Genomic DNA, 25,936 nt, shown 5'->3' on the forward strand with positions numbered 1-25,936 from the left:
CAGCCAGGCAGCTATGCAGATGTATGCTTTGTGGAGGTATACGGTGCTGGGCTGTGGTGTGCTAGGCGGTACTCATTCTCTGCTGGCTGTTGCGAGCCCCCCTTTTCAACGAGTTAGCCAATCACTTTCGAGTTAATTGCGACACGTTTCGCTTGGGTTAAACCGTGGGACACCGGCTTATAATTCATTGTTGTTCTCAAGTCTGTTGTCGCCATGCACTTTGCTCTCAGATCGCTGACGCGCTGGTAAATCCGAGTCGCTCGAAGTAGTTGATTCTGCAATGGTCTTCATGAAAAAGTTCTCCTAGGAGATTGAAACTAATTTTATGTAGTCGTTCGCCTTAAGTGGCGCAGAGTGTAGGTGTGGTGGATATCATACGTCTGTAGCATCGATCAGGTGCAAGAGGGCAAGTTTTGTACGCATGCCAGGATGGGCTGATGAGCTCGGTGCCGAGCCTACCGGCAACTAAGCTACACCACAGAGCAGCTACATCACGGCGCTGGCGCACTCCCCGTGATTTCATCTGATCCCAGCAGTGGGCAACGTCTGGTTGGAAGGCGGCCACCGACTTTGTCACCCGGGCACGCTGCACACGGCGCGGGTTGGAGGCTCTGGTCGCCGGCTAATGGGTCGCTGCGGGGGACAGCAGGCCTTGTTGATCTAAAGGGGGGGGGGGGGGGGTCCATATTTATATGGGATTTTTAACTGAAACGGCTATCTTCAAGCCTTCTGGCGCTGCAAAATTCTGTCCTTAAGGCCCAAGGCGCTCTAGTTTCTGAGCCACTCGCCCGCAAAAGTGGGAAAAGGCATATCGGGGAGGGTATTTCAAAGTTACCGCGGCATTCATGACATAATGATAACGTCGTTCAAATCTTGCCAGGTCCTGCCAGCATATATGACCTAATATAAGATATGATCATATCTGACCATACCTTGCTTCAGTATCTTCAGATGTGAAACACTCCCTTTGAGCACATATCCTGGCGCGTTGTGTTGATCTTTTCAGTTTCCTAATCACGTCCGCGCATATCTTAGACAAGGTTCGTGAGCGCCAGTAGCGTAAAACAGCAGTGTCGCGACGTGGCTTCTAAAAGGCCGTTGTTCACTACATCAGCGGCTGTTCTCGCAACAAGGGCAGTTTTGGGAGACGACACGACAAGACGGCGTGCGTGACGACTGGGCTTGGAGGCAGCGTCTACTAACGGTGGACATCTGGCGGATGCATTGAGCTGCATGTGCAGGTGTCGGCTTGTGTATTTAAAACGCGATGAGAAACGCATATAGCCACCGTTTTTACATCAACAAAAACGGCCCGAGGACTTCACGGACGCGTGTATCAATGGTTTTGTTCTTTGGGTCTGGCACGTCATACACAGTCCGGATATTTGTTTTTCTTTGAGCTGTCGCTGCCCGGTAATCACACCAGACATCGCTGGCCCAGCAGCTCGGCACAGATTCTCCGAACACACACGTCCCGTGATTACGGATGGAAGCGTTCGTCCGCACTACCGTCCTCGTTTGGTGTGTTACTATGTGCTCAGTATGTACAGCATGTAATGCACGTGCTAGCAACCAGACGAGCACGGTAGTCTGCACGATTCTTCCATCCGTGATACCAATGCCTCGTCTCAATTGTTCGGCACGGTGTCCCGCGATCTCTGCACGCTGGCCCTTGTCGCACTGCCCACTCGGAAGGGCCTGTGCGCCCACCGGAACGGTTTGGGTCAAGTGTGCCAAATGCGGTGCCGTCTCCAGACCCATGCGCCCTTTGTGGTGCAGTGTTACGGGATGATTGATACGCTTCTGGCAATAAGACAAACATACGTTTGTATTTTTACCAGACGTTTTACCATTTACACTTATAATTCAGCGGTGGTTTGACTTACGCGAGTCGTATGGAAGCATGATAATCCCTCGAATGGGGGCAGCATGTCAATGCACACCCTCAAATACGGCAGGAACTTTTACCATAGCTTCCCGGCGAGATCAGCTAAAAATTGTATTGTAAAATTGACAATCCCTTTCTTCTGCATGTGTTGAGGCGGAATAGGCTTGTTTTAAAATTCTAGTTGTGTCGTCAATGCAAAATAAGTTCGGAAACCGTTATAAGGGACGTCCAGTTCCCTCGGTGCCAAGCGCTTATTTCCAGGACACGTTTAAGCCAAACTTGATTCACAGCGTCGCTGCACTTGTACGATAGTCGGCCCAGAGCTGTGAGTCATTCAGTACTGCAGTCAAGTCATCTGTGACTTACGCTAGTCACCGACACTTTCCCACTGCTGTAATACTTCCCCACGTGCGCGACTTGGGGTGGAACAGATATCCTGCCAGATCAGGATGTCGTTGGCATGTGTAGTAAGTGCTCCTTAACTCAGCATGGACGAAGGTCATGGGTCACGTGCGGCTGCGGGACGTCAGCCTGCGGAAAATGGGGCTCTCACTTCTCCGGAGATACCCAGTTAGTTGAGCTGGCGCCGACCATAAATTACGTTACGCATAAAGGGCGGAGGCTTTTTGACAGAGGGCGACTTAAACAGCGAGGGAAGAGGGGGGGGGGGGGGTGTTTGAACAGCGCAGCGTTACGTCTAGTTTTGGTTGTAAATCTTTCTAACATAGTTGAACATATCTTGAATCCTTTAATGCAGATACCGTTGACTTCGATGTTTTGGCGGCGTTTACGCCTCGCGGAAATAGCGCCGTGTGACCAGGCAGCGCAGAGCACGCTCGCAAAGGCAGACTGTGACACTGAAAGAGACGCTTGCCCGTGTGTGCGCTACAGCATGTGTGGCAGACGCCTCGCTGATAACCGGCTGGAATATGACCCGCTCTCGAAGGTGCTTGTGTTTCTCTGTCGCCTTGTGACGGCGCTGTTTGCCTGCCGCTGTTGCCGATCCTCCAGTGGCCTGTTGCCCTGTGACGGCGCTTTCGTGACTATTTGCACTTCGATGCATTTTTTTGCCGTTTCCGACCGGCGAGATGATGACCCATGAGCTTGTTGCGGCACGGCTGTAGCCCAAGTGGCGCTGCTGTCCTCGTAAGGTGTGCCGGAAGGGCGCCGCTCTGGGCTGGCTGTGCCGGGGCTGCTCTAGTGGCATGAGCCGCCTATAACACCGCGCTTCGCTGTGGCTGGCGGCCTGCTGGTGACGCCAGTGTCGTGCGGTCGGCGCCGGCTTGTGCAGTTGCTGAGACGGCTTGCTCTCTTTCCAGGCGACAGTTGATAAGCGCCGCCGGTCACATATAGCACCACTACACTGTTGCCCACCGCGGGCCGACCCACGATGGCAGGTAATCCCGCGCACCAGCTGGCGCCGGCCTCCTGACGCGCCGGCTCAGGCTCCCTCCCGCCTCCCTTGCAGTCGCCCACATCACAGCCGTCACACGGGTGCGCACACGAGCCATGGATGGGAGCGCTCCCGGCCGGCGCCGAGGGGTGCAGAGCTTGGGTGGCTGGGCTGCCCTCGGGCGCTTATTAATGGACTTACGGCCAGTTGCACACAAACGCGATGTCGTATTGATCCGGTATGTTACAAGCCAGCGCTCTCTGATGTTTATTTGTACTGGCTTTGCAGTTTCTTTTAAGTGGTTTTCTTGACCTAAATGTTAATGTGCCTGTAGCGATGCATATTGATGAAAATATATGTAGGAGTGACATACTGGCGCCGTCTTGGCTTCAGTGACGACAAATCGATGGATTATCATTCATGGACAGATGGATAACAGACAGCTGGAGTGCCGACGCCGAGCGCTGCCAGAAATATCTAAACGCATGCCGTGTACTGTGGCAGGGCCTAATTTCTTCGTTCTCATTTACGTGTCGAGAACGCTGGCTTTGGCACGTGGTTGCTAACGCAAAGGACATTTTTACGTTGTGGTACATAGTGAAGCTATGCAATGCGGAATGATTTCGAATCCTTAACAGCAATTGGCTTTCTTGGAAGTGAAGTAGGATGTTACTGGATGTCGTACATGCCATTCCTGATGAAACGGTGGATGAAAGGGACTTACATTGCTGGGATGACAAAAGTTCGCTGTCAGGCCCTACGGATCGACACGTTGGCTAGCACAAGGCTAGCACGTTGCTATGTGGTGCCGTTGGTTATCAATAGTTGTGTTTTCGTATGGATACATACGCACTGTAAATAACCAAGCGATTGGTAATGATGACTTCTTGGCACTTATGCCTGATGGCAGCTGTAACGGTTTTGTGGATGAACCGGTTCGAATTATGCCCGATCCCGTCAAATGTTGCGAGGAATTAACCTGCCTTGCGTAGTCTGTCATACGGCAATTATTCCTCTGCGTGTCGTGGCAAAACCCCTTATCGTCGTCAATATTCCCCGCCGTAGTCAAACATCGTCAAATTATGTCACCAGACACATCAGGCTGGAGCTAATCGCTCAGAAACACCTCATTACTGGACTGTATTCACGCCAGCAGGTTGTGGGCGGTGACAGGTCCAGGTGGGGTAGGGTGCGGTCAGCGCGGGCCGGCAGTGCGCGCCGCTCGGTGCCTCGGTGGGCGGCACTCAGCGGCGGACCCTTGGCCCCGCCCCCGCCCCGCCGGTGACGTCATCCGCTGAATAATCCATCCGCGGACTCCGGCCGGCTGACGTCAGCGGCCATGCCGCCTGCGGCCTCAGCCGGCCGAGCGGGGGTCGGCGCCACCACGCCAGCCGGGGCCGATGTTCGGGGCTGAACTGGGCAGTATTGAGGCTAGTCGGCGGTCCTGCTCGTGTCCGCGCGCCCAGCGTGGCCCCGGCTGCCCCCGGCCGCGATTCGGCTCCCTGCTCCCGGGTCGGATGTCATGCCGCCCGCCGGCCGTTGGCTACGTGCGGGCTGGCGTACATCACCGTGCACGCCTTCAGCGACTTACCCGCCACTTTCGTCAGTTTGCTAGTTACGTCAGGCAATGCCCAGATGCTTTCGGACGTGATGACGTTTCCACCCAAGTGTCTGGCCACTTTTTGGTCCACGCTTGCCCGGTTTGCATAAGTGAGGTGCACGGGACTCGGTTCGGTGCTGCTTAGGAAGGATTCCGTCCCCTGTCGAGGCGCGACAAAGGCACGCACAAAATAGCTTCGCGATGCACTTGCATTTTCAGGCACGTTCTGCTGGCTGGGGAGCTCTAAATATATTCCGAAGCCTTGGACAGTCAGGACTGTCCCAGAATTTGATCGGAAAGTTTTGCTATGATTGCAGTCAATATTTCTCAAATTGCAAGTCCGAAACTTGCCCGTGGAAGTTTTTGATGGCTGAACTATCTCGAGCTGCTTACGTCAGCGGAATAATCCCAGTTTAATGGCAGGATGGCTGCACGCTGGGGTCGTTCGGACATATTGCTTCCATCAATATTCATCCCCCCACTTTCCCCTCAAAGTATTAGGCAGACATAGCCAAAGGTCATGCGACCTACTTTGCATTCGCTGCGTCGATGCGCAGCACTGCTCCTTGTACGCATAACTCACGGCACGTTTTTTAGACGCCGGTTGTTTTGCTGTTATTGATAGGCCCTGCTGGACGCTTTTGTGACCCTTAGCTGAATTGCACTGCTGTCTTCCTGCTGACCTGGGCCGGGCGGCGGGCTCACGCCTCACGCCCTCGCCGTGTGACCTCACGTCCGATGGCCGCGAAGTGTGACCTGGTGTGGGCATCGCGCCAGGCTAGGTCGTAAACCGTGTTTCCATCACGACCCGGGCGTCACAACACGGCCCTGACGTATGGAGGCGGCTGCGGGCTGGCTGGCCGGCGTCTGCCAGGTGCCGGCCGGCCCAGCGGCATCCGCTCACATGCCGCTGACGGTACACGGCGGCGGCAGGGTCTACTCTTCTGGCTCCGCGGCGTCTGGCGGAAGTGTGGTCTACCCTGGTCGCTCCGCGGCGGCTTGTGGAGGCCTTACCTATCCCGTTCGCTCAGTGTCTCATCTCCCGCTCTTCGCGAGCTGTTGACGTCACGGCTTTTGTAGCCGGCGACTTGAAGTCGCTCTCAAGCGCGGCCGGATGGGGCGGCATCGACCAGGCCACCGGTCGTCGTGCGGGCACCGCGCTGCCCTGTCGCGCCGCTCCCGGGCAACGGTGGCCGCACGCCAAGGACGCCGACGTCCATGTGCCGCCTGCTCGGCCAGTGGTTACGTTCAATTGAGGCCCGCTAGCTGCACAGTCCAGTTCGTTGACGCCGTGGCCAGTTTTCTGTCGCTACGGGACCCGCATTCCCGCCCCGGCGTCTTGTCGCTGTTTTGAAATGCGGCGAAATGTTGCGCGATGGTTTGAGCGATTCTCTGCGCGATCCCGTAGGGAGCGGTGACCACTGATGCGGTCAGAGGTTGACAGTAGTTAATCGGGCGGGCATACTGTCGTGGAATTCCTCTCGTCATCACAAATGGTCCATGTTTGAAGTCCCCCCGTCATCACAAAACGTGCACATTTTTTCTTCGAAAAAGCGCGTGTTACCTTTGGCACGTGACGCATGTGGTCGGAAAGGGACTGCACTGTCGTCCGGACGGGACGCCGTGCCATGTGCCATGTGCCATGTCCGTGCCAAGACCGGCGCACATCCATGGTGCGGCCGTTCAGGACGCATGGCGGCGGTGGTGGCATTCGGCGCGCTGGGCTGGGTCGGCGCGCCGCTGCGGCCCGGCGAGGGCGGCCGGTGAGCCAGCCACCTGTCGCGGCCGGTCGGTCGGGCGGGCGCGGCCGCCAGTTGTCGGCGCGGCTCGGCAGGCGGCGCCCGGTCCAGTGCAGCTCCGCCGCCCGCAGCGGCCGCCCGGCGCCAGCCTGGAGCGCCGCCCGATCCCGGCGCGGACATGGGCGAGCGGAAACGCGAGCCCGCGCCACACCCGAAACTGCGCCGTCAGCACCACAGTGTGGACAACGTCAGTCGGGACAAAGAGCCGCCGGCCAGTGACAGTAAGAACACAAGCGCCAAGTACCTGGCCCGCGACAGCAGCGGCAAGCCCAACAGGTTTGGGTGGAAGAGCTGGAGCCAGCATCGGCTTAGCGACTTCTCTGCCAAGAAGGCCTTCGGTCGTTTCAAGGACACGGGCGGTGAGTCGTCGTCGCATCCCGCGCCGCTGGCTCGCGGCGACGGTGGCGGCGGCGGCGGCAGACGGTGCGCTGTCCTGGCCCTCGGTTAATTATTCACGGCGCCGACCGTGTCGCCCTCCCGTTACCCGTCACGCACGGGCCGTGGCCGTGTGCACGTAGGGCGGGGTCGGCGGCGGTGCTGGGTCCGGCGACGGTGCGTCCTCCCCCAGTGCCCCGTCAGAGCGGCCTATCGCGGCCGGTCCGGTGGTGAGCAGCACTGGCCGCGCTGTCGGCCACTCCCCGCTGGCTCGTCTGGTAGCGGGCAGCTGGCGGACGTGTTTTCCAGTCTCCTGGTCAGCGGCGGCCTGTTTGCCGGCGGCGGACGTGCTGCCAGCGCTGCGCCAACCGACGAATGACAAAAGCCCCGGGGTGCTTGGTAACAGCCGATTCGTCTGCAGCGTCATGGCCATGACCTTTTGTAACGAGTGAACTGCGCCAGTTATATGCTGGTGTCCCCGTGCCTGTTCACGTGTGGCTACAGGGGCACCGCCCAACACATCTCTTATGAATGGAGATGCGTGGAAATCATTGAACTAGGGTTCAGCCCCTCCTCCCACTGTTTGGTACCTTCGTGCAACGCTGAATGATCTTCATCGACGGCGCCGAGCTATTTGTTAAGCTGGTTTGCGTCAGCGACTCAAATATGTCCAGATCGCATTGCGCCACTTCGGTGGTGGCTATGCACGGCGCCAAAATAAGCCCGATGTAACATTTTTCGCAGTCATCCGTACTTTTCAAAGCGACCGCCTCGGGATTCATCCGCCTGTGGTCGCAAGTTGCCGTTCCCAGCAATCATGATGTCATCCGAGTGTAAGACAGGACTTGGCAACGTTAGCACCGTGAAGACATTACACATATCACCTCCATCTCGCGGCACGAACAGAGCTCCATGTTCTCGCGCTGCGGAGCTCCACGTTCACGGGCCCAAACGGCACGGAACCGGACTCGGGGTAGAAACAGAGGCGTGGGAGGCAGCCGGTGCGCCTGTGTTGCGTGACCACAAATTGCTGCCAGAGCACAAACAGTTCCCTTTGTGTGCAGTGGTTGGGTTCTCATGATTTCGTGTGATAGGTTGTCCTGTTATCGAATTGGAGCTACTGGAAGGGAGCTCAAACAAACTGAAGGCAGGTGCGTGGCGAGCCAGCGGGCCCGGCGCAGACGCGGACACAATCCCGTCAAAAGGGACACTTTCCTTCCGGCTGACGCCTGGCTGCCGCGCCATTGTCTGGTTAGGGACGCGAACCGAGCTGGGTGCCGAGCTCGCAGTTGGTGACGGCCTTCCGGCGACTTTCTCGTGCGGTCGCCGCCTCGTGCGATCGCCAGCGCGCCGCATTCGGCCTGTGCGATCGGCGAAGCGCGGCACGATGGTGGTTCCTCTCTTGTTGTTCTCAAGGAAGCCTATGACTGGTCGTCCTTTGTTCACGTGTTTGACGATAATGCGTGTTGAAGTAGCGGGCGCGTTGACGGGTGCTTTTGAACCGTGGCCCATCTCCCCTTTGTTGTGGGCGTCGTTACCCGGTTACTGGCTCTGCTCTGGTGTCGATCTGGTGAACGTTGGTCCCGGACTTACGTGCGTCGCTGATAAGAGATAACATGTTGGGCATGGTGTGACTGCTTTTTTGGTGTAGGTGTGCTGTTCTGGCGTACACCGCGTTTCAGCATGTCGTGCCTAAAACACGTGATGCTGAGTCGGACATTGTCTTGTCTGCACGGTCGTGTCTCGAAGTATTAGCACGCTGCGCTGCTCCCTCTCTGTATCAGTAATACACTGCGCTGCTCCTTCTCTGTACCCGTAATACACTGCGCTGCTTCCTCTCTGTACCAGTAATACACTGGGCCGCTCCCTCTCTGTACCAGTAATACACTGCGCTGCTCCCTCTCTGTACCAGTAATACACTGCGTTTCTCCCTCTCTACCCGTAATACACTGCGCTGCTTCCTCTCTGTACCAGTAATACACTGCGCTGCTCCCTCCCTGTACCCGCAATACACTGCGCTGCTACCTGTCTGTGCCTGTTATACGCTGCGCTGCCCCCTCTCTGTACCCGTAATACACTGCGCTTCTCCCTGTCTATCCGTAATACACTGCGCTGCTCCCTCTCTGTACCCGTGATACACTGCACTGCTCCCTCCCTACCCGTAATGCACGTAGTATTTGCCGCCTTTTTGTATTGGCTTCATGGCACACTCGAGAGCCTTTAATCCGGCGTCCTAAAAAAGCATATAGGGGTGGAACAGGCCCGGAACATGAAATGTCAGATCAGTCATGATTATGACCTCGTTCTGACTTGCCCTGACCTGAGCCAGTCTGTCTTAAACTCTAGACTTGTGGTGCAAAGTGTCTGGAGTGGAAATGAAATCACTGGAGCTCACATATGCCTGGGATTCACGCTCGTGTGTGGCATGTGAAGCGCCCAGAAACAAGACCTGCTCTTGATTCAGCACTGATGTTATCTTGACCGACGTAGGACGGCTCAGACCGAATTTTGGTTCAAAGTGTGTGGAGCTGCTCTTGGCAGGCATAGAAAGTTCAGATTCTTGGCACCATTCGTCATGCAATGTGAGCATAGCAAAAAAAAAAAACAACAAAAAACTAGAGGGCTAAAACAGTGGATCAATGCATGGCGTACTTACCGTCAGTGACAAATCTGCACGAGTAGGCAAGTGGAGCGCAATTATTCTGTGATGTCTGGCCAGGATCAATAGAATTAAATGTTCGTGCATGTGCTGTGCATTTGAGTGCATGACGCAGCAGCATACGCCCATGTGGACAGAGCTGTTGGGGTTTGGAAGGTTGGTGGCGGGTGCGCCACCCCGACCTGACGGAAGAAGTCGCCCTCGGCCGCGCCCTGTCATCCCCGCGGGCTAATCCCTGCGCGAGCGGTTTCACGGGAACGTTTCCCAGAAAAGCCATAAAACATCAGAAAAGCGATGATTCAGACGCAATTGCCTCCATCGTTATTAAGATATTCTGCTTGACTGAGGTATTGATTCGACCAGGATTGGGACATGACGGTGCAAATAAGCCGTAGAAAGCGCGCAATTGTGGCTACCCCCGTTGAGAATATGACCTAAAATGTCTTATTTGATTGCCTTCAAGGCGCGTAAAACAGCCATCCGCTCCTGTCTTTGTCGGCCAGTTGAACTATTGTGAAGACCCCTGCGGGCTGCCTTTTGGCCCGGACTGACAACTAAAGCCAGGGGCATGGAACGTGCAAACCTGAGCGTGTGCGAAAAAAAGAAACGATTTTCATTAGATCGGTAGCAGTTCCACGGGTTTGTCACAGCTGCTTGTTCAGTAACCTGTGGTCACTACGTCTTTGCTTTTGACGCAAACACGCACACGCATACATTATATATATATATATATATATATATATATATATATATATATATATATATACGGCATTGGCGCTTTGTGATGGGTTTCGTGATTGTGCATCCTTTGGCCAGCTCGTGGCTTGTAGCATTGCCTTAGTGGCATCTCACAGTTGTGACCTAAAGGGGCCGCCACAGCGGCAGTCCACACGCGTCACGCTTGTACCGGAGAGGAAGTGGTCAAGCGGACAGCTGTTTGATACTAATGATATCGTAGCTGATTCGAAACTCAACTGAGGTAGCGAAGTTGAGGACAGATGCAAGGGAAAGGCGAAAGTAAGGATGATAGTCGAATGCACGGATTGTGTTTCATAAGAGGCTGTGGAAGTTTTTTTGAGAGGGGGGCGATGGTCTACGAGCACAGAGGATACATATCAGGTTGGTTCAGGGACTTAGTATATTGTGAAAGAGCCACGAACCGTAAGGGTCGGCAATTATCGTATTAACGACGTTGCAAATGTAACAATCGACAACTTTTATCATCCAGAGTCTGCCGAGTCAGAAAAACTGAAGCGTCCGGCATTGCCTACTTTCCAGCGCCACTCAGATCTCCCCGCTAAGCGTGTTAGCCATGTCGCTGCCGCACAGATCGGCTTACTGTGTGCACCCCAGCCATGACCGCAGAGAGCCTTCTCTATTTTTGGCCCGCCGCGTCTGGTCTATCAGATCTTGCTCTTTGATAGGATCTGATTTGATACTGTGTCACGATCCGTCGTTCAGGTGGCAAATGCTGGGCCGTATTGGTAGCGACATAACGGTGGGGCGGCACGGAGCTCGGACGCCAACCTGTCAGGCGTGGTCTGCTGCGCGTCTCAGGGGGTGGGGGTGGGTGGGGGGGAGGGGGGGGGGGGCAGTCGGAACGGTGTCACGGGGCAAGGAGGCGTCCCAGCGGCGTGTGCCCACGCGGCCATGAAGCCCGACGTGGCGGCTGCCAGGGCTGGCGGCGGATAGCACGCGGAGCGGGCGGTCCCCAACCGGCGACGGAGACACGCGAGAAGGCGATCCGCGCCCCCGGCCGGTACACCGGCAGTGCGCGGCTACAGCGTGGCGGGCTCGGTGCAGGGGTGAGGCGTAATGCTTGCTGCTTGGGACACAGCGCTCGGCGCTCGGACGGGTAAGGCACGAGCTGGTGGCGGCCACTCGCTCGCGAAAGCCTCGCTGCCACCGATGCAGGAGAGATGGCCCGAAATTGTTGGGTCGCCGTCATGTAGCGAGGAGTTGTGACAGTTTTCCAGACATGTTGATCGCCAGGTACCAGGGGTTTATTTCAAACGTTCACAGGATGGCACGCAATAGCAGGAAAGGTCAGCGCTATTACCTGCACGCTGACACTACTGGCGATTCCAACTTGCCATGTCCCCATTGGCCGAGGGGAACTATCACTGCGGGTGTCCCAGCTGACCCAAAGCGAGAAGCACCTGCGCACACGCGAGGGTTGGATCCATCCCGTCACTGGCGGTGGCCAGCAGCGTCACAGCCGCACTGAAGCGGGCTGACGGCAGGGACCGGCGGACACGGTCCGCCCGCGCAGGCTCGGTGGCACCAATGTGACGCCCTTTCGGCGTCAGTCCTGCGGACGACAATCCTTCCATTGCACGGTCAAGTGCGGCATGGCGAAGGTTAGCCGGCTCTGTAGAGTCTCAAAGCGTCCTTTGAGACTGCCGGTCTGTGCGTGCTTACCGCGCCGTGTGCTGTCTCTCAATCGTTAAGTGTTTGAAGGTCTTAGTTCCGCGTGATCCAACTGGATGGTGGGTGGCTGGTTTTGCATTCACTGATTTTGAGTGAATGGCTAGTGCAGGCAGGATAAGCCGTTCCAAATGGAATGTCTTGTGCCGTACGTCTCGGGCGGTGGCGTGTCTTGGCAGACAGGTGTCCTGCCGGCAGCAAGGCAGTCGAGGCACACACCGTGTCCGTTCTCAGGCGTCTGGTAGGCAAAAGGAGATCGTAGCCATGCCCGGCTGCTGGCGGCCAGGTCGCGACCGCGCATTGATCCGCGATGCACCAACTTCTAGAGCCGTGATCACTGAGCACTGGATGCATCGAAGCGCTGTGTTGTGGGTGCCCGACTCAGACCCAGCCGGCTGCGCCGGTCAGCGCTCACCGTTATCGAACGGTAGAAACAGCGGCGCGAGGATCAGCTGCAGCGCCCGCTGGGATGCGCACGCGGTGTACAAAGACACTGACCCGGCTCAAGGGCGTCACCGTCGCGTTTCGACGCACGTTCGCGGGCCAGCGTCGCATATAGAGGCGAATAACACCCATAAATACAGCCTAGCAAAATTTGGTGGTCCCATCGTCTTTGCTCACTAAAAATGGCATGTGTATGGCGTCCGTCGCAAGCATTCATCTTGTCATTGCTCGCGACAGTTTGTCTGGCTTACGACAGCACGTGCGTGACAGGGCACTGTTGACTTCATCACGAGTTCGCTCCCTTAGTGTTCAGTATTTCGTATTTGCTCGTTTGCTCGCTTACAAGAAGTGACCCTGAAGGGCGAGATTCTCATACTTTATGCTCTCTCTCTCTCTCTTTGTTTCAGGCAAGGATGGAAATCGGGTTACGACAGTGGTGGCTACGCCCGGTCAGGGCTCCGACAAGCCCCACGAGGTGTCCTACTCAGACACCAAGGTAGGCTGGTGGGCCACAAATGAATACTGGCGCCCGCCGTGAGAGCTACTGGCGGCACGCTCAAACCTTTGTCAGGGTGCGAAGCGGGATTTTCTGCTGGGCGAGGGGAGACTGCCTGCTGGGCGAGTGGGGACTGCCTGCTGGGCGAGGGGAGACTTCCTGCCGGGGGAGCGAAGACTTTGCTGGGGGAGCGGGGACTGCTTGTTGGGCAGGGAGACTGCCTGCTGGGAAAGGGAGGCTGCATGGTGGGTGGGGGGGGGGGGGGGGGGGGAGATTGCCTGCTGCGCGGGGAGTTTGCTTGTTGGCGGGATTAGATTGTCTACTGGACGGTGTGAGATTGCCTGCTTGGGGGGGGGGGGGGGAGGGGGTCACGTATTGGGTGGGATGAGCGTGCGCGCTCGCTGTTCATTTTCACTGTGAGGTCTAACAAATAATTGCTGCGCCGTTAAAAGGCCTCATTTACCCCGCAAGAATGCTCGCGCACTTCCGTCGTGTTCCTCTGACATCTGTTGAGTGTAAACCAGCTTGTTGGCGACGTTGTTGAATCATTCAAGACAATTTCATGTGATGGCTTAGTGTTCTGGATGTTGCCTTATGGGAGTTTTGCGGGCGTTGTCAGTCCACTGAATGCTCAATTGTCATGAATCAGTTTGTTCTGTTTGCTTGTGCTTCGCACGCGTCTTGTTTTCCCAAGTGTACATGTGTTACCTCTCTCCTGCAGGTGATAGGAAATGGAAGCTTTGGTGTGGTATACCAGGCGAAGCTTTGCGATTCTGGAGAACTGGTGGCGATCAAAAAAGTACTCCAAGACAAGCGATTCAAGGTAAAAGTCGCCCCCAATCGGTTTGTATTGTGTTGTTTTTCTTGTGTTTAGCTCCGCGGTGTGCGGCTTTGTAACGCAGTGCTCTGAAATGCTCCGGCACGAATGTCATGCTGCTGTCGGGATATGGGGTTCATTCGCGATGGAGCTGTGTCTTGTTCGACACGCTCCACCGGAACCATATCCCAAGGGATCAGGGCAGCGGCAAGACGGGGTGCCAGGTTTCCCCATGGCCGGCTGCTCGGGTAGCAGTGTTTCGCTCTTTTCAAGCTTTAAACTTTTATTTCGGGCACTGCATGTGGATGCCTCACAATAGCGTGGTATCTTTCTGAAACGTGAGCCGCAGCCGAAAAGAGATCGTTGTCCCGGTAACCATTTTGTGTGCTGTAGTGGAGTGTCCTACGCAGCGCTCATATTATCCCCCGGGTGTATCGATTTAGTGGCGTTAGAAGGCAGATTCCCGGTATGTTGTCTAAGGCCTGGCCGGTTTACCGAATCTAATAACGCATTGATTTCATTTAAGGTGGCATGCGATATAAGCGACCTTGCACCGGGTATTGAGTTTTGGGGCTTTGACCTCATAAATATATTGGTTGTGTGTGTCGTCAGAGCGTGTCCACGAGGGCCGTGGATTAGCCTCATTTTTGCTTTCGAATCCGAGGGTAGTTTGATTCGGATCAACATTTGAATGATTCCGAATATATTTGATTCTGCATCAAAATTTAAAGATAATGCAATGCAATAAAACGAAGGACTGGCGGCTTAGTTAGGTGGTGAACCTTTCATACATTTTAGGTGCATGCTAGATTGATGGCTTTCACAATTCGGTGGGAGCTTATGACATTGAAATCCTTATTGTATAGTTCGGAACCATACTTATAATTTCTAATTCGAGGATTTGCAAAACTCGAATATGAGCAGATTCTGCGTATCCGAACCCTCACTTCTAGTGCTAATGGCGGCTTGTGCACGGCCAAGTGGGCGCTATGTGACTGCGCTATCGAAGCGCCCTGAAGCCCCAATTACTGCTACAAAGTCGGTGAAATATTGTTAACAGTAAGCAACGTTGGGATTTATCGAAGATTGTGGACTCCATCATCAGTTCTGTGACGTCGTCCTCCTTTTCAGAACCGAGAGCTTCTGACTATGAGGAAGCTAGAGCACTGTAACATGGTTCAGTTCTGTGACGTCGTCCTCCTTTTCAGAACCGAGAGCTTCTGACTATGAGGAAGCTATTGCACTGTAACATGGTTCAGTTCTGTGACGTCGTCCTCCTTTTCAGAACCGAGAGCTTCTGACTATGAGGAAGCTAGAGCACTGTAACATGGTTCAGTTCTGTGACGTCGTCCTCCTTTTCAGAACCGAGAGCTTCAGATTATGAGGAAGCTGGAGCACTGTAACATAGTTAAGTTGAAGTACTTTTTCTACTCCAGCGGAGATCAGGTGAGTGTCTGCGAGGCCGCTACACGGGCCCTATTGATTGGCGACAATGGCTGGGCGGCGTTGTCAGGGCTAGGAGCGCTGGCAGTCGGCCTGGACTAGACCGGCGGACGCGACGCCGTGGCGAGGCGTCCCGGCCGGGCGTGCGGCCACGGTCCGGTCAGCGCCGCGCCGCGCACCGGCCGTGGCGTGCCTTGCCGTGCCGGCCGGGCTGCGGCCACGGTCCGGTCAGCGCCGCGCCGCGCACCGGCCGTGGCGTGCCGTGCCGTGCCGGCCGGGCTGTGGCCACGGCCCGGTCAGCGCCGCGCCGCGCACCGGCCGTGGCGTGCCGTGCCGTGCCGGCCGGGCTGCGGCCACGGTCCGGTCAGCGCCGCGCCGCGCACCGGCCGTGGCGTGCCGTGCCGTGCCGGCCGGGCTGTGGCCACGGCCCGGTCAGCGCCGCGCCGCGCACCGGCCGTGGCGTGCCGTGCCGTGCCGGCCGGGCTGTGGCCACGGCCCGGTCAGCGCCGCGCCGCGCACCGGCCGTGGCGTGCCGTGCCGTGCTGGCCGGGCTGTGGCCACGGCCCGGTCAGCGCCGCGCCGCGCACCGGCCGTGGCGTGCCGTGCCGGCCGGATCCTCGGGTGGCGTGTCGGCTGATCCGTGACACGCGGCGGCGGCGCCGCCACCGCCGCCGCCCCGTCGCGTCCGGTCGCCTGCGGCCTTGGCCAGCCCAGCCGCGTCTCGGCCGCTATCGGCCGGAGCGGACCCAGATTAGGCGGCGTCGCCCGGCCCAGATAGCTGCTTTGCTGGTGCTCGGGATCGGACGCGTCACGGCGGGGGCAAGCGCCGAGCACCCCCGCACACAGCGGACCACGGGCGACTGTCCGTAGAGGCGCTGTCCTCGACGGGCCCCGACGCTCGTGCTCCTGCTCTAGCACTGGGGCAGGCCCACGCGCCGCAAGACCGGCTGCAAGGCCCTGTGGCGAATACCACCGCTGCCCGGCCGCCCCGGCACTCTTTCCGTGGGGGGGGGGGGGAAGGGGGCTCCAGAGCTCTGTCTCGGCCCCAACACCGGCCCGCGCGGTGTATTGATTGCTGGTGAGGAAATGTAGCTGTAAAGGAGCTGCTGCCCTGGTAGAAGGCGCGGAGGTAACGAGCCTCTGCCTCGACCGGCTTCGGGTTGGAGGGCTGGCTCGCGTGGCTGGTCGCCGGTACGAGACAGCTGTCCGTGAGGACTGCATCCCGGCGCGCAGGCCACGGCGGAGGCCGCTGTGCTGTTTATTTGTCCCGTACACAAAGCCGCCACATCATAAATCAACCGCAGATGACCGGTGCTCCGCCGCAAAGGACCTAAATCACAGTGGCTTGGTAAATATTTCATACGTGCCCGCCACTGCGCCGCCGCTGTCGGCATTCCTGCCCGGTGCGCGCGGCCCCGCCGGCGGCGACAGTCGGCGGCGCTCGCCGCCGACTGTCGCGCTCCCCGCCGGCCGTGTCAGCGCGCCGGAGCCAGTCGGCGCTCCGTCATGGCGCGGCGGCGCCCAGGTCCGGCGCGGCACGCCGCGGCACGCCCTCCCGGCGCCGACTAGCGCCGCCTGCAGACGCAGCGTTCTGCGATGCGCCTGCCGGAGTGGAGGCGTCTCGTGGTGGCTGGTTTGCCCGACGTCACGAGACTTCGCTTTTAGCTGTGCGTGTCCGGTGTGGGGCAGTCTATGTGCGTGTGTAATCGGCCTGCCGACTGCCAGTCTGCTCAAGACTGTGCAGGCGGTCTGACGACTAACAGTCTGCTCAGACTGTGCGGGCGGTCTGACGACTAGCAGTCTGCTCAGACTATGCGGGCGGTCTGACGACTAGCAGTCTGCTCAGACTGCGCGGGCGGTCTGACGACTAGCAGTCTGCTCAGACTGTGCGGGCGGTGTGACGACTGCCAGTCTGCTCAAGACTGTGCAGGCGGTCTGATGACTGGCAGTCTGATCAGACTGTGCGGGCGGTCTGACGACTAGCAGTCCGCTCAAGACTGTGCAGGCGGTCTGACGTCTGATAGTCCCTGCTCAGACTGTACAGGCGGTCTGACGACTAGCAGTCTGCTCAGACTGTGCGGGCGGTCTGGCGACTGGCAATCTGCTTGCTCAGACTGTGCAGGCGGTTTGATGAGTTGGCACTCCCTGCTCAGACTGTGCAGGCGGTCTGGCGACTGCCAGTCTGCTCAGACCGTGCAGGCGGTCTTGACTGCCTGTCTCTACTTAGACCAGCGGATGCCGTAGCGTCCACGATGTCTGGGCCGTCGTTGGGGACATCTGTCGATGACGTCACGGCGTATGCGACTGCTGCATCAGCGTCGCGAGCTCCCAGGACGGTTGTGGCGGGGATGCTAAAGCACCACGGGTCCGGCTGGGACCCCGGTGACCAGCACATATCAACATGCCGCGACAGTGGGAACTACACAAGAACCGCGCGCCCCCGGCCGCGTCCGGTGCGCACTCGCGCGCATCGCCCTGCTGGCGACGGCGGGACAGCAGAATATCGGGCAGCTCCGGCCGATCAGTGATGTCTGCCGTGTTATCGGGGCTGCGTAACATGCGCTTGTGCGCTAGTTTGTGGCCCGTTTCGTTGACTTTGACAGCCGGACTGGATGTGTGAGATGCCATCGGTGCTTGAAACGTACAAAAGTCGTGTGAAGTACGGTTTCGAGCCCGGGATTTTAATTCACGGAAAATGCCAGAGCAGTTTGCTCCGGATGTCTACCTCATCGTATTGTAACAACTTGGTCAACACGCAACACGGTCAAGAGTGATTCACGACCTCACACAAGCGCCGAAAGTTTTTCGCTCTACGTAAAAAATGCATCAGTAGTTTGATTGGTACCTTTGAATAATATCTCCCCAGAAAATATCGCTCACGGCACCGAGCGGGATGTTAATGCCCGCAAACGTCAAGCAATGCTAGAATTGTGATATTGCTGTTATACAACACTCGCTGAGTCTGGACAGGGAGCATTTGGGTGAGCTTGAGGTGCCGCACTTTTCACCACACTTTAACACGCTGACTAGTTAAGCCGGACGGGGAGTGAAGGAATCGTTAGAGTCCGGCTGTCTCGGCGTAACTTTTGGAGAACACTCAGCCATTTTAGGGTGCCCATTGAGGTCAGTGCCCTGCTGACGTCTGGACGTGCCGCCCGCTGTGACTGAGGCAGTTTCGGCGGCGTTGCGTGGCCCTGCGTGGGCCCGGCTGGCGGCCTTGTGTCCATCAGCTGGCCATCCTCGGATTTGGTGCGCGGCCGGAGGCGGCGGCGAGGGCCGTAAATGGCCACCGCGCCCGCCGGCCCCGTCTGATTCATGTCGCCCGACGCTTAAGTCGCGTCAACGCCCGCGCCTTCGCCGCCATCCCGTGTCCGCGGCCACCGACGGCGGGGCTGTGGTTCCTGCCGTGGCTCCGGCTCGGTCGCGGCTGCGGCGGCGGCCCCCTGTGACCGGCCGGCCGGAAGAGCGGCGCCGATAGCCGCGGCCGACGCCCGGCTCGGCGGGCCGGACTCGCAGCTGGCGCCGGGCGCACCACGGCCCGGCGAATGCTACAAGCGTCAGTGAGCTGGCGATGGCGAGTAACTGCACTGAGCTGGGATGGCGTGTGCAGAAGTCACGGATAGGATGGAGATGGGATCCTTATGTATGACCCTGTTCAGGTGAATGCCCGTGGTGCTCAGGCCGTGATGTCTTGGATACCTGCCGCTGTCGAGTCTTTTTAACATGGACAGGGCCAGACAGCGTAAAAACAGCATTATATGTCATGTATGCTGATTGTGTGTACAAGACCATGTCATTGTCACGCTTGCATGCTTTGCCTGTTCAATTGTTCAGCGCGATCCTGCGACAGGTGATTACAGAACGCATCCCTTGGCTAGTTTTTGTTGTAGAATGGCCGATTCTACTGCGGTGCCCTTCAGTTGTCACGTTTGCCCGGGAGTGTAAGTTGGGCTTTGATGTCGACGCACCGGTAAGCTACAAATTGTCCGGTGATGTGGCCGTGCTGGGCCTGCCTGCCAACGGCGAGAGGCCGCACTGTCGCTTCGTCTGCCTTGCTGCCAGTGCTGGCCGTGGCGGCGGCCGTCTCACCGGAGGCGCCTCCGGTGTGGGTCAGTGCGGTCCCTGCTGACAGCCGCGTGGCGCGTCTGCCCGCAGAAGGACGAGGTCTACCTGAACCTCGTGCTGGAGTACATACCGGAGACGGTGTACAAGGTGTCGCGCCACTACAACCGCTCCAAGCAGACCATACCCATCAGCTTCATCAAGGTAGGTGGGCGGCGGCGGCGGCGGCCGGTCGGGCCGGAGCGCTCGTGCGTCCGCGGCGCGTGGCTGTGTGACCGCCTATCTCTGGCCCGGCGCCGTGCCGCCCGCTGCCGCCGACGTCCGGCACGGCTCTGGCCTCAGCACCGATCAGCTGGAGCCCGCTGCTGACCCGTGGCTTGTGAGGCGGGCACGCGCCGTCCATGGCGGCCTTGGACTGGCTGATCTGCGCTCAGATAACACTAATCTGATGTGTAAACGCGGCAGCAACCTTCGGCTGCAGCTGGCCTCTTAAAATTGGTCTCCGATAACCAGAAAATTCCAGCTGCTTTTCCGGGAACTGTGTGGGGTTTTGATGGGCCTCGAGTGCCTGCTGTGGATAACGATTAACCAAGATTATCTTAACCACTTCCAACGTATGTTTGCCGAATAGATGTGATAAGCTTGCACAGTCCATGTCTGTAACCTACCGTACCACCGTGCGGCCATACCGTGTGCTATGAGAGGATGGGATTCGTTCTTCCTTCGAGGTGGAGATGACTGGGTGCCCCCTCGGCCGAAGCCCAGAACGTGAGGTCCACCACGGGTTGGTGGCTTCCTCCACCCCCACCCCCCCCCCCCTCCGGCCTCGCTGGCTGTTGTCAGTGGGACGCGCCGTGACCAGTGGTGGCGTGACCTCTCGTGACCTCCACCCCCGCCCCGCCCGGCGGAGACTGACGGCCGCCCCCGCCTTTCCACAGCTGTACATGTACCAGCTGTTCCGGTCGCTGGCGTACATCCACTCGCTGGGCATCTGCCACCGGGACATCAAGCCGCAGAACCTGCTGCTGGACCCGGAGTCGGGCGTGCTGAAACTCTGCGACTTCGGCAGCGCCAAGATCCTGGTGGCCGGCGAGGCCAATGTCTCGTACATCTGCTCGCGCTACTACCGGGCGCCCGAGCTGATCTTCGGCGCCACCAACTATACGACGAACATTGGTGAGCGGCGACGGCGGGGGGATGCCGGGAGGACCGCCGTCTCGGGTCCGGGCGGACCGTTTGTGTACGCAGGAACTCCTGCTGCACCATCGCGGCTGGGACGGTCTCGGTGCGAAGGGAAATGTGTCTTTTACTATTGCACCCGCCTGGCCCGGTTGGGCCGTTTGTGGGTGTGCGTGCGTGCGTGCGTGCGTGCGTGCGTGTGTGTGAAGGCGAAGGGGCTTTCCGAGGGAGGGTGTGTGTGGCGGGGTTTCAGCTCCACCATGACCGCTGTGTAAATCGGGGGTTCCGGTCCTTCTCGGTCCGGCTAGGCTAGCTAGAGCGTTTGCGGGTGGGAGGGGTTGCCATGCGCGCTCGGGGCGGGCTGGGTGGACCGGTGCTGCTGCTGTCGGGAGGCTGAGCTGTCGCTGCCGTGCTGACGTGTACCGGTGCCGTGCGCTGAGGTGACCGGGGCCGCGGCGCCGCCTACAGACGTCTGGAGCGCCGGCTGCGTGCTGGCCGAGCTGCTGCTGGGCCAGCCCATCTTCCCAGGCGACAGTGGTGTCGACCAGCTGGTCGAGATCATCAAGGTGCTGGGCACGCCCACGCGCGAGCAGCTGGGCGAGATGAACCCCAATTACACGGAGTTCAAGTTCCCGCAGATCCGCGCCCACCCCTGGCAGAAGGTGAGCCGATCCCTCCGCCCAGCCGGCCGGTCGAGCCGCCGCGGCCGGCTCGGGACGGCGGACCGACGACGGGCGGCAGGCACGCGCCGGCGGCACGGGGCGCGCTGGCACACGGCAATTATATGACTTCTCGGCTGGTTTGGTGAACAGTTCGTTGCTGCGTGGTCGCGTCCATTCTCCTATGCCCGTCTTGACAAGTGATGTACTGCTGTCGCTATCCCCAACCGCACATCCTGTTTTTTTTTTGTAGTGTTGTGATAGACGTTGCCTTCGCGCCAAGCTAACTCTGGGCCTTTGCAGTTGCTCCTCGAAAGTCCAAATCCGGTCAAAGGGCACGCTAAGATTCGAGTAAGTGTGCCGTTTGCCTGAGTGTGCCGTAGACCTGGCTAAGGAAGCTTCACTCACTAACGCCTGGTGGTCGGCGGCGCTGTGGCCGCCGCTGGCCTGCCGCTGTCAGTCTGTCTGTGTGCGCGTGCTCTACTCAGCTGCATCCGAGAGTCTGTAGCCCGTCGTCCGGCCCTGCCAGCCGCTGCGCGCCCGGCGGCGGTCAGTGGCGATCGCCAGCGTCTGGCTGGCTCCGGAGGTCATTGGTTGCGGCTGGGCGCCGATGTCCGCCACCGTTGGGTGCAGCGCACTGGTCGACCGGGACGACTCGGTCGCGTCCCTGGGCGCGTCGGCCGCCCGCCGTTGTCACCTCCGTTGCAGTCGCGGTCCGTTGCCACCGGCCTGGTCGCCTGACCCCAGGTGGCGTGCGCTGTCCGCTGCCTGCCGAGTCCGTCGCAGTCGCGGTCCGTTGCCACCGGCCTGGTCCCCTGACCCCAGGTGGCGTGCGCTATGCGCTGCCTGTCGAGTCCGTCCCTGCGGAGCTCCCTGCCTCCGGGTGATGTCCTCGGCTCCAGCTGCAGCAGATGTCGGTGTTAGTGCGCACCTGACGCCAGAACCAGCCGACGTTTGCTTCAGCCCCGGGCTCGGGGACCAGTCCGGCTCGGGCCCTGTCGTGGGTCTGCCGGAAGTCGGGGTCGGAATGACGGTCAATTGCTGCCACGTCCAGTCGTTTGGCTCTAACAGCGGCGTGCGGCGACGCCCGGCTCCGGCTGGCCGGACGCCGGGCCGGCTCGGTCGCTGTCTGGCGCCGTTCGCCACGGGCTGGGCGGCGGCGGCGGCGGCGGCGGCACTGGCAGGGCGGTCGTGACGCGCCCCTCGGCTGCCGGCGGACACCCTGAGGCCGATAGACTGGACTGGCCGCAGCGGAGCCGGACCGCCCCTGTCGCTGCAGCGGGCTCGGTGGCCTGTAACGGGCACCGCGGGGGGCAGAAGTATGTTGCTCGTTTGTTTTTTCCTTAAACCATGACTAATTTTTAAAAATGGGCCTGTTAGCGCAAAAATTTTACCTGGGTGGTGTTAGACGCCGTCAGCACATGCAATCCCTGATTTATAGCATAATACACTATAGCCGCGTTATTCTGTAAACATCTGAGCAGTGCGACGTGAAGTTGCTCTGCATTTTTCTGTTTTTATCTAAGGGATCGAATCGGGAGGTTTTTCGTATCAGACTGTAAGAAGATAGTGGAGCATAGTTGTATAACTTCGCGCGGTGTCGATTGCAAGGGGTCTTGTGGTAGTAGCATGCGAGATTGCCCTGGATCAGTGCAGTGCACGTCTCGTCTGCATCTCTCGTCATGCTGTCGTTTAGGGCGGCCCGACCCACTCCGACGCCTGCCCCACTCGGCTCGGGGGTCTGGCTGACCTGGGATGAGACTGGCCGTCCCGGCGGCCCGACCCACTCCAACGCCTATCCCACTCGGCTAGCGGGTCTGACTGACCTGGGATGAGACCGACTGTCCCGGCGGCCCGACCCACTCGGCTCGGGATCTGGCTGACCTGGGGTGAGACCGGCCGTCCCGGCGGCCCGACCCACTCGGCTCGGGGATCTGGCTGACCTGGGGTGAGACCGGCCGTCCCGGCGCCCCGACCCACTCGGCTCGGGGATCTGGCTGACCTGGGGTGAGACCGACTGTCCCGGCGGCCCGACCCACTCGGCTCGGGGATCTGGCTGACCTGAGGTGAGACCGACTGTCCCGGCGGCCCGACCCACTCGGCTCGGGGATCTGGCTGACCTGGGGTGAGACGGGCCATTTCCGTCACCCGTCCGCGCCGCCGCAGCCGCCGCCGGCCGTGCGTTTGGGGCCGCCTGACGGACCGGCCCGCTCTCTCGGCGGCAGGTGTTCCGGGCACGCACGCCGCCCGAGGCCATCGACCTGGTGTCACGGTTGCTGCAGTACACGCCCACCATGCGCACCACGCCGCTGGAGGCCTGCGCGCACGCGTTCTTCAACGAGCTGCGCCTGCCGCAAGCTCGGCTGCCCAGCGGCCGAGAGCTGCCCCCGCTCTTCAACTTCACGGACGCCGGTGAGAGGCCAGCCCGAGAGAGAGAGAGAGAGAGAGAGAGAGAGAGAGAGAGAGAGAGAGAGAGAGAGAGAGAGAGAGAGAGAGAGGAGAGAGAGAGAGAGAGAGAGAGAGAGAGAGGAGAGAGAGAGAGAGAGAGAGAGAGAGAGAGAGGGAGGAGAGGGAGGGAGGGAGAGGGAGAGGGAGAGGGAGAGACAAGGGGGGGTATCGGTGATGTTTGTCCCGCACAGTGCGCAGTGACACCTGGAGCTGGCCGCACTGCGGTGTAGAGAGTGCTGAGCTGTCCAAAGCTGCACTCGGGACGGTGGCACTGAAGTGGCTCGCATTGCCACCCCGGGTGGAGGACGCCGCCCAAGTGTGCTGTAATCCTGGGCCGTCCGTCGGTCCTCGTACGTTGGTGCGCACGAGCTGATCTGTGACGCAGTATCCCTGTGGTCCTGCGGCGAATGCGTATCATATAGGACGGGGTTTCGCGCGATTGAGGGATTGAAGGTTTCGTATGCAACGCGTGTCCTAAGGCGTAAATGGCATTAAATGCAGAACACCAAAATCACTCGTCTTCTGTCAGCCTGTGTGCTCTGCAATGCATTTTGAATCCCTATGGGGAGCGGGTTTGCCGTCGGGAGCTTGACATACATTGCCTGGTGTGCTTTGCTGTGACGTGACTTCATTTATTATATATTCGTGCCGCGTTCCAACCAGACGGAGGCGGTTTGTGTATCTCTGTGGTGGTCGGACCCGTGCTTAATTGCGCCTCAGTGGCCTCGATTCCGGCTCCGCCTCACAGCCTCTGGCGTTTATCCCGACTCCGTGCAATGCAGCAACAACTCTGAGACGACTCCGATTTTGACTCGTGAAACATGCTGTATCCCGGAGTCGATGCCGGTGTCACTAGTGTATTGTGTAAACCGCTCTTTGAGCTCTATAAAACCTAATGATATGTCTGTTATATCTATATATATATATCCTATATATATATATCCTCAACAAGACACTTCCATATGCCTGTATTCCATTCGGAACCTAGCAACGTAATCGGACTGTTGATATATACGGTAACATTTCTTTTTGAGTTGGCCTGCGGATGTTTTGGTCCACTGAATTAAGGCTCCCACTCACAACACAGAAATACAGGGAGTCTACTCCACCTTCACTCAACAAAAGTTGTCTGATGCCGTGGCCTGTTTTGATGTGTTCCAGAGTCAAGTACAAGTAAGGTGCCGGCAGAGCGCTGGGAATCAGTTATAGATCCATCTGCCACTGCAGTGTGGTTTCCACTGTGTGGGTCTGACAGTCTCCCGTGCCGAGTGCAGACTGTACATGTATGCTGACCGAGCCGCGTGGTGAGTTGGTCTGTGTTGGGCACAGCTGGCCGCCGGCAGCGCCGAGTGGCCGTGACCGAGCGCCTGTGTCTGTGCGCCGGCAGAGCTGAAGGCGTGTCCGTCTCTGACCAGCACGCTGGTGCCGGCGCACGCGCGCGCCGGCGGCACCGCGGCGGCCGAGCCGGACGGCGCGGCGCCGCCGACAGAGCCGGCCGCCGCTTCGTCATCGGCCGGCGCCGCCTCGGCCGCCACCTGACGCCGCTGAGAGGCAGGAGCCGCCCCGCCGCCCCGCCGCCGGCCCGCCGGCGCCCCTCTGTGTGTGTGTGTGTGGGAGTGCGGGCGGACGCCGCGCGCCGCGCCGGGTGCCGTGCATTGTTCGCTCATCGGCTAACACTCGGATCACCGAACGTATCTGCCAGCGTACACTGCAATATCTCTGTATCCATCTGTAGTTGCCATTTGTGTGTGCGTGTGGGTGCGGGTGTGTGTGTGTGTGTGTGTGTACCTGCGGCGCGCCCGCCCGCGCTCCCGTCTGTGACCCAGCCGTGCCATCCGACCGCAGGCGGGGCGTCCGACGGGCCGGGCCGCCGCGCCGTGTCGCGCTACGCCGCGCCGCGCCACGCCGCACCGCACCACCCACGCACCGCACACCCGCCGCGTGTTTTATTTCGCCGGGAACGGCCGTGGCGCGCCCGGGCGACGGGTTTTAGCACGCCGCGACTGCGTGGCGGAGCGCGCGAACCGGACACTGTCGGCCGCCGTGGACGCGTCGCCGCCCGTGCTCCCGCTCTATCTCATCTCCTCTCTCACTCTCGCTCGCTCTACTTCTCTCCCTCTAGATAGTGGTTTTGTAATGCCGAATCACTGTCTCTCGTTTCTTGACCTGCTGTGGGCCTGCCGCGGGCTCCAGCTATTCCTGATGGGTTGCCACCTGTGTTGTGGGCGGGGTGGCGACGGGCGGGCA

The 25,936-nt window shown here is 59.1% G+C and overlaps 1 protein-coding gene across 1 annotated transcript; it reads left to right on the forward strand.

Annotated features, from left to right (window-relative positions):
- Positions 1-6,731: 6,731 nt before the first annotated feature.
- LOC119108628 (glycogen synthase kinase-3 beta) lies at positions 6,732-25,892 on the forward strand. The gene is made up of 10 exons (XM_037232235.1): positions 6,732-7,039; positions 12,993-13,081; positions 13,803-13,904; positions 15,261-15,344; positions 19,497-19,607; positions 20,342-20,579; positions 21,051-21,244; positions 23,467-23,653; positions 25,077-25,188; positions 25,883-25,892. The coding sequence occupies exons 1-10, from the start codon at positions 6,799-6,801 to the stop codon at positions 25,890-25,892; spliced, it is 1,368 nt and encodes a 455-aa protein (XP_037088130.1). The 5' UTR covers positions 6,732-6,798.
- The last annotated feature ends 44 nt before the right edge of the window (positions 25,893-25,936 follow it).

This window comes from Pollicipes pollicipes, unplaced genomic scaffold, assembly GCF_011947565.3.
Source record: "Pollicipes pollicipes isolate AB1234 unplaced genomic scaffold, Ppol_2.1 Scaffold_2555;HRSCAF=2994_pilon_pilon_pilon, whole genome shotgun sequence".
Classification (NCBI taxonomy): Eukaryota; Metazoa; Arthropoda; class Thecostraca; order Pollicipedomorpha; family Pollicipedidae; genus Pollicipes; species Pollicipes pollicipes.

Excerpts from the sequence above, each read along its gene's own strand:
- LOC119108628 (XM_037232235.1), top strand. The coding sequence starts at position 6,799 with ATGGGCGAGCGGAAACGCGAGCCCGCGCCACACCCGAAACTGCGCCGT. Across the intron at positions 19,608-20,341 it reads TACCCATCAGCTTCATCAAG|CTGTACATGTACCAGCTGTT; the intron begins GTAGGTGGGCGG and ends GCCTTTCCACAG. Across the intron at positions 23,654-25,076 it reads CTTCAACTTCACGGACGCCG|AGCTGAAGGCGTGTCCGTCT; the intron begins GTGAGAGGCCAG and ends GTGCGCCGGCAG.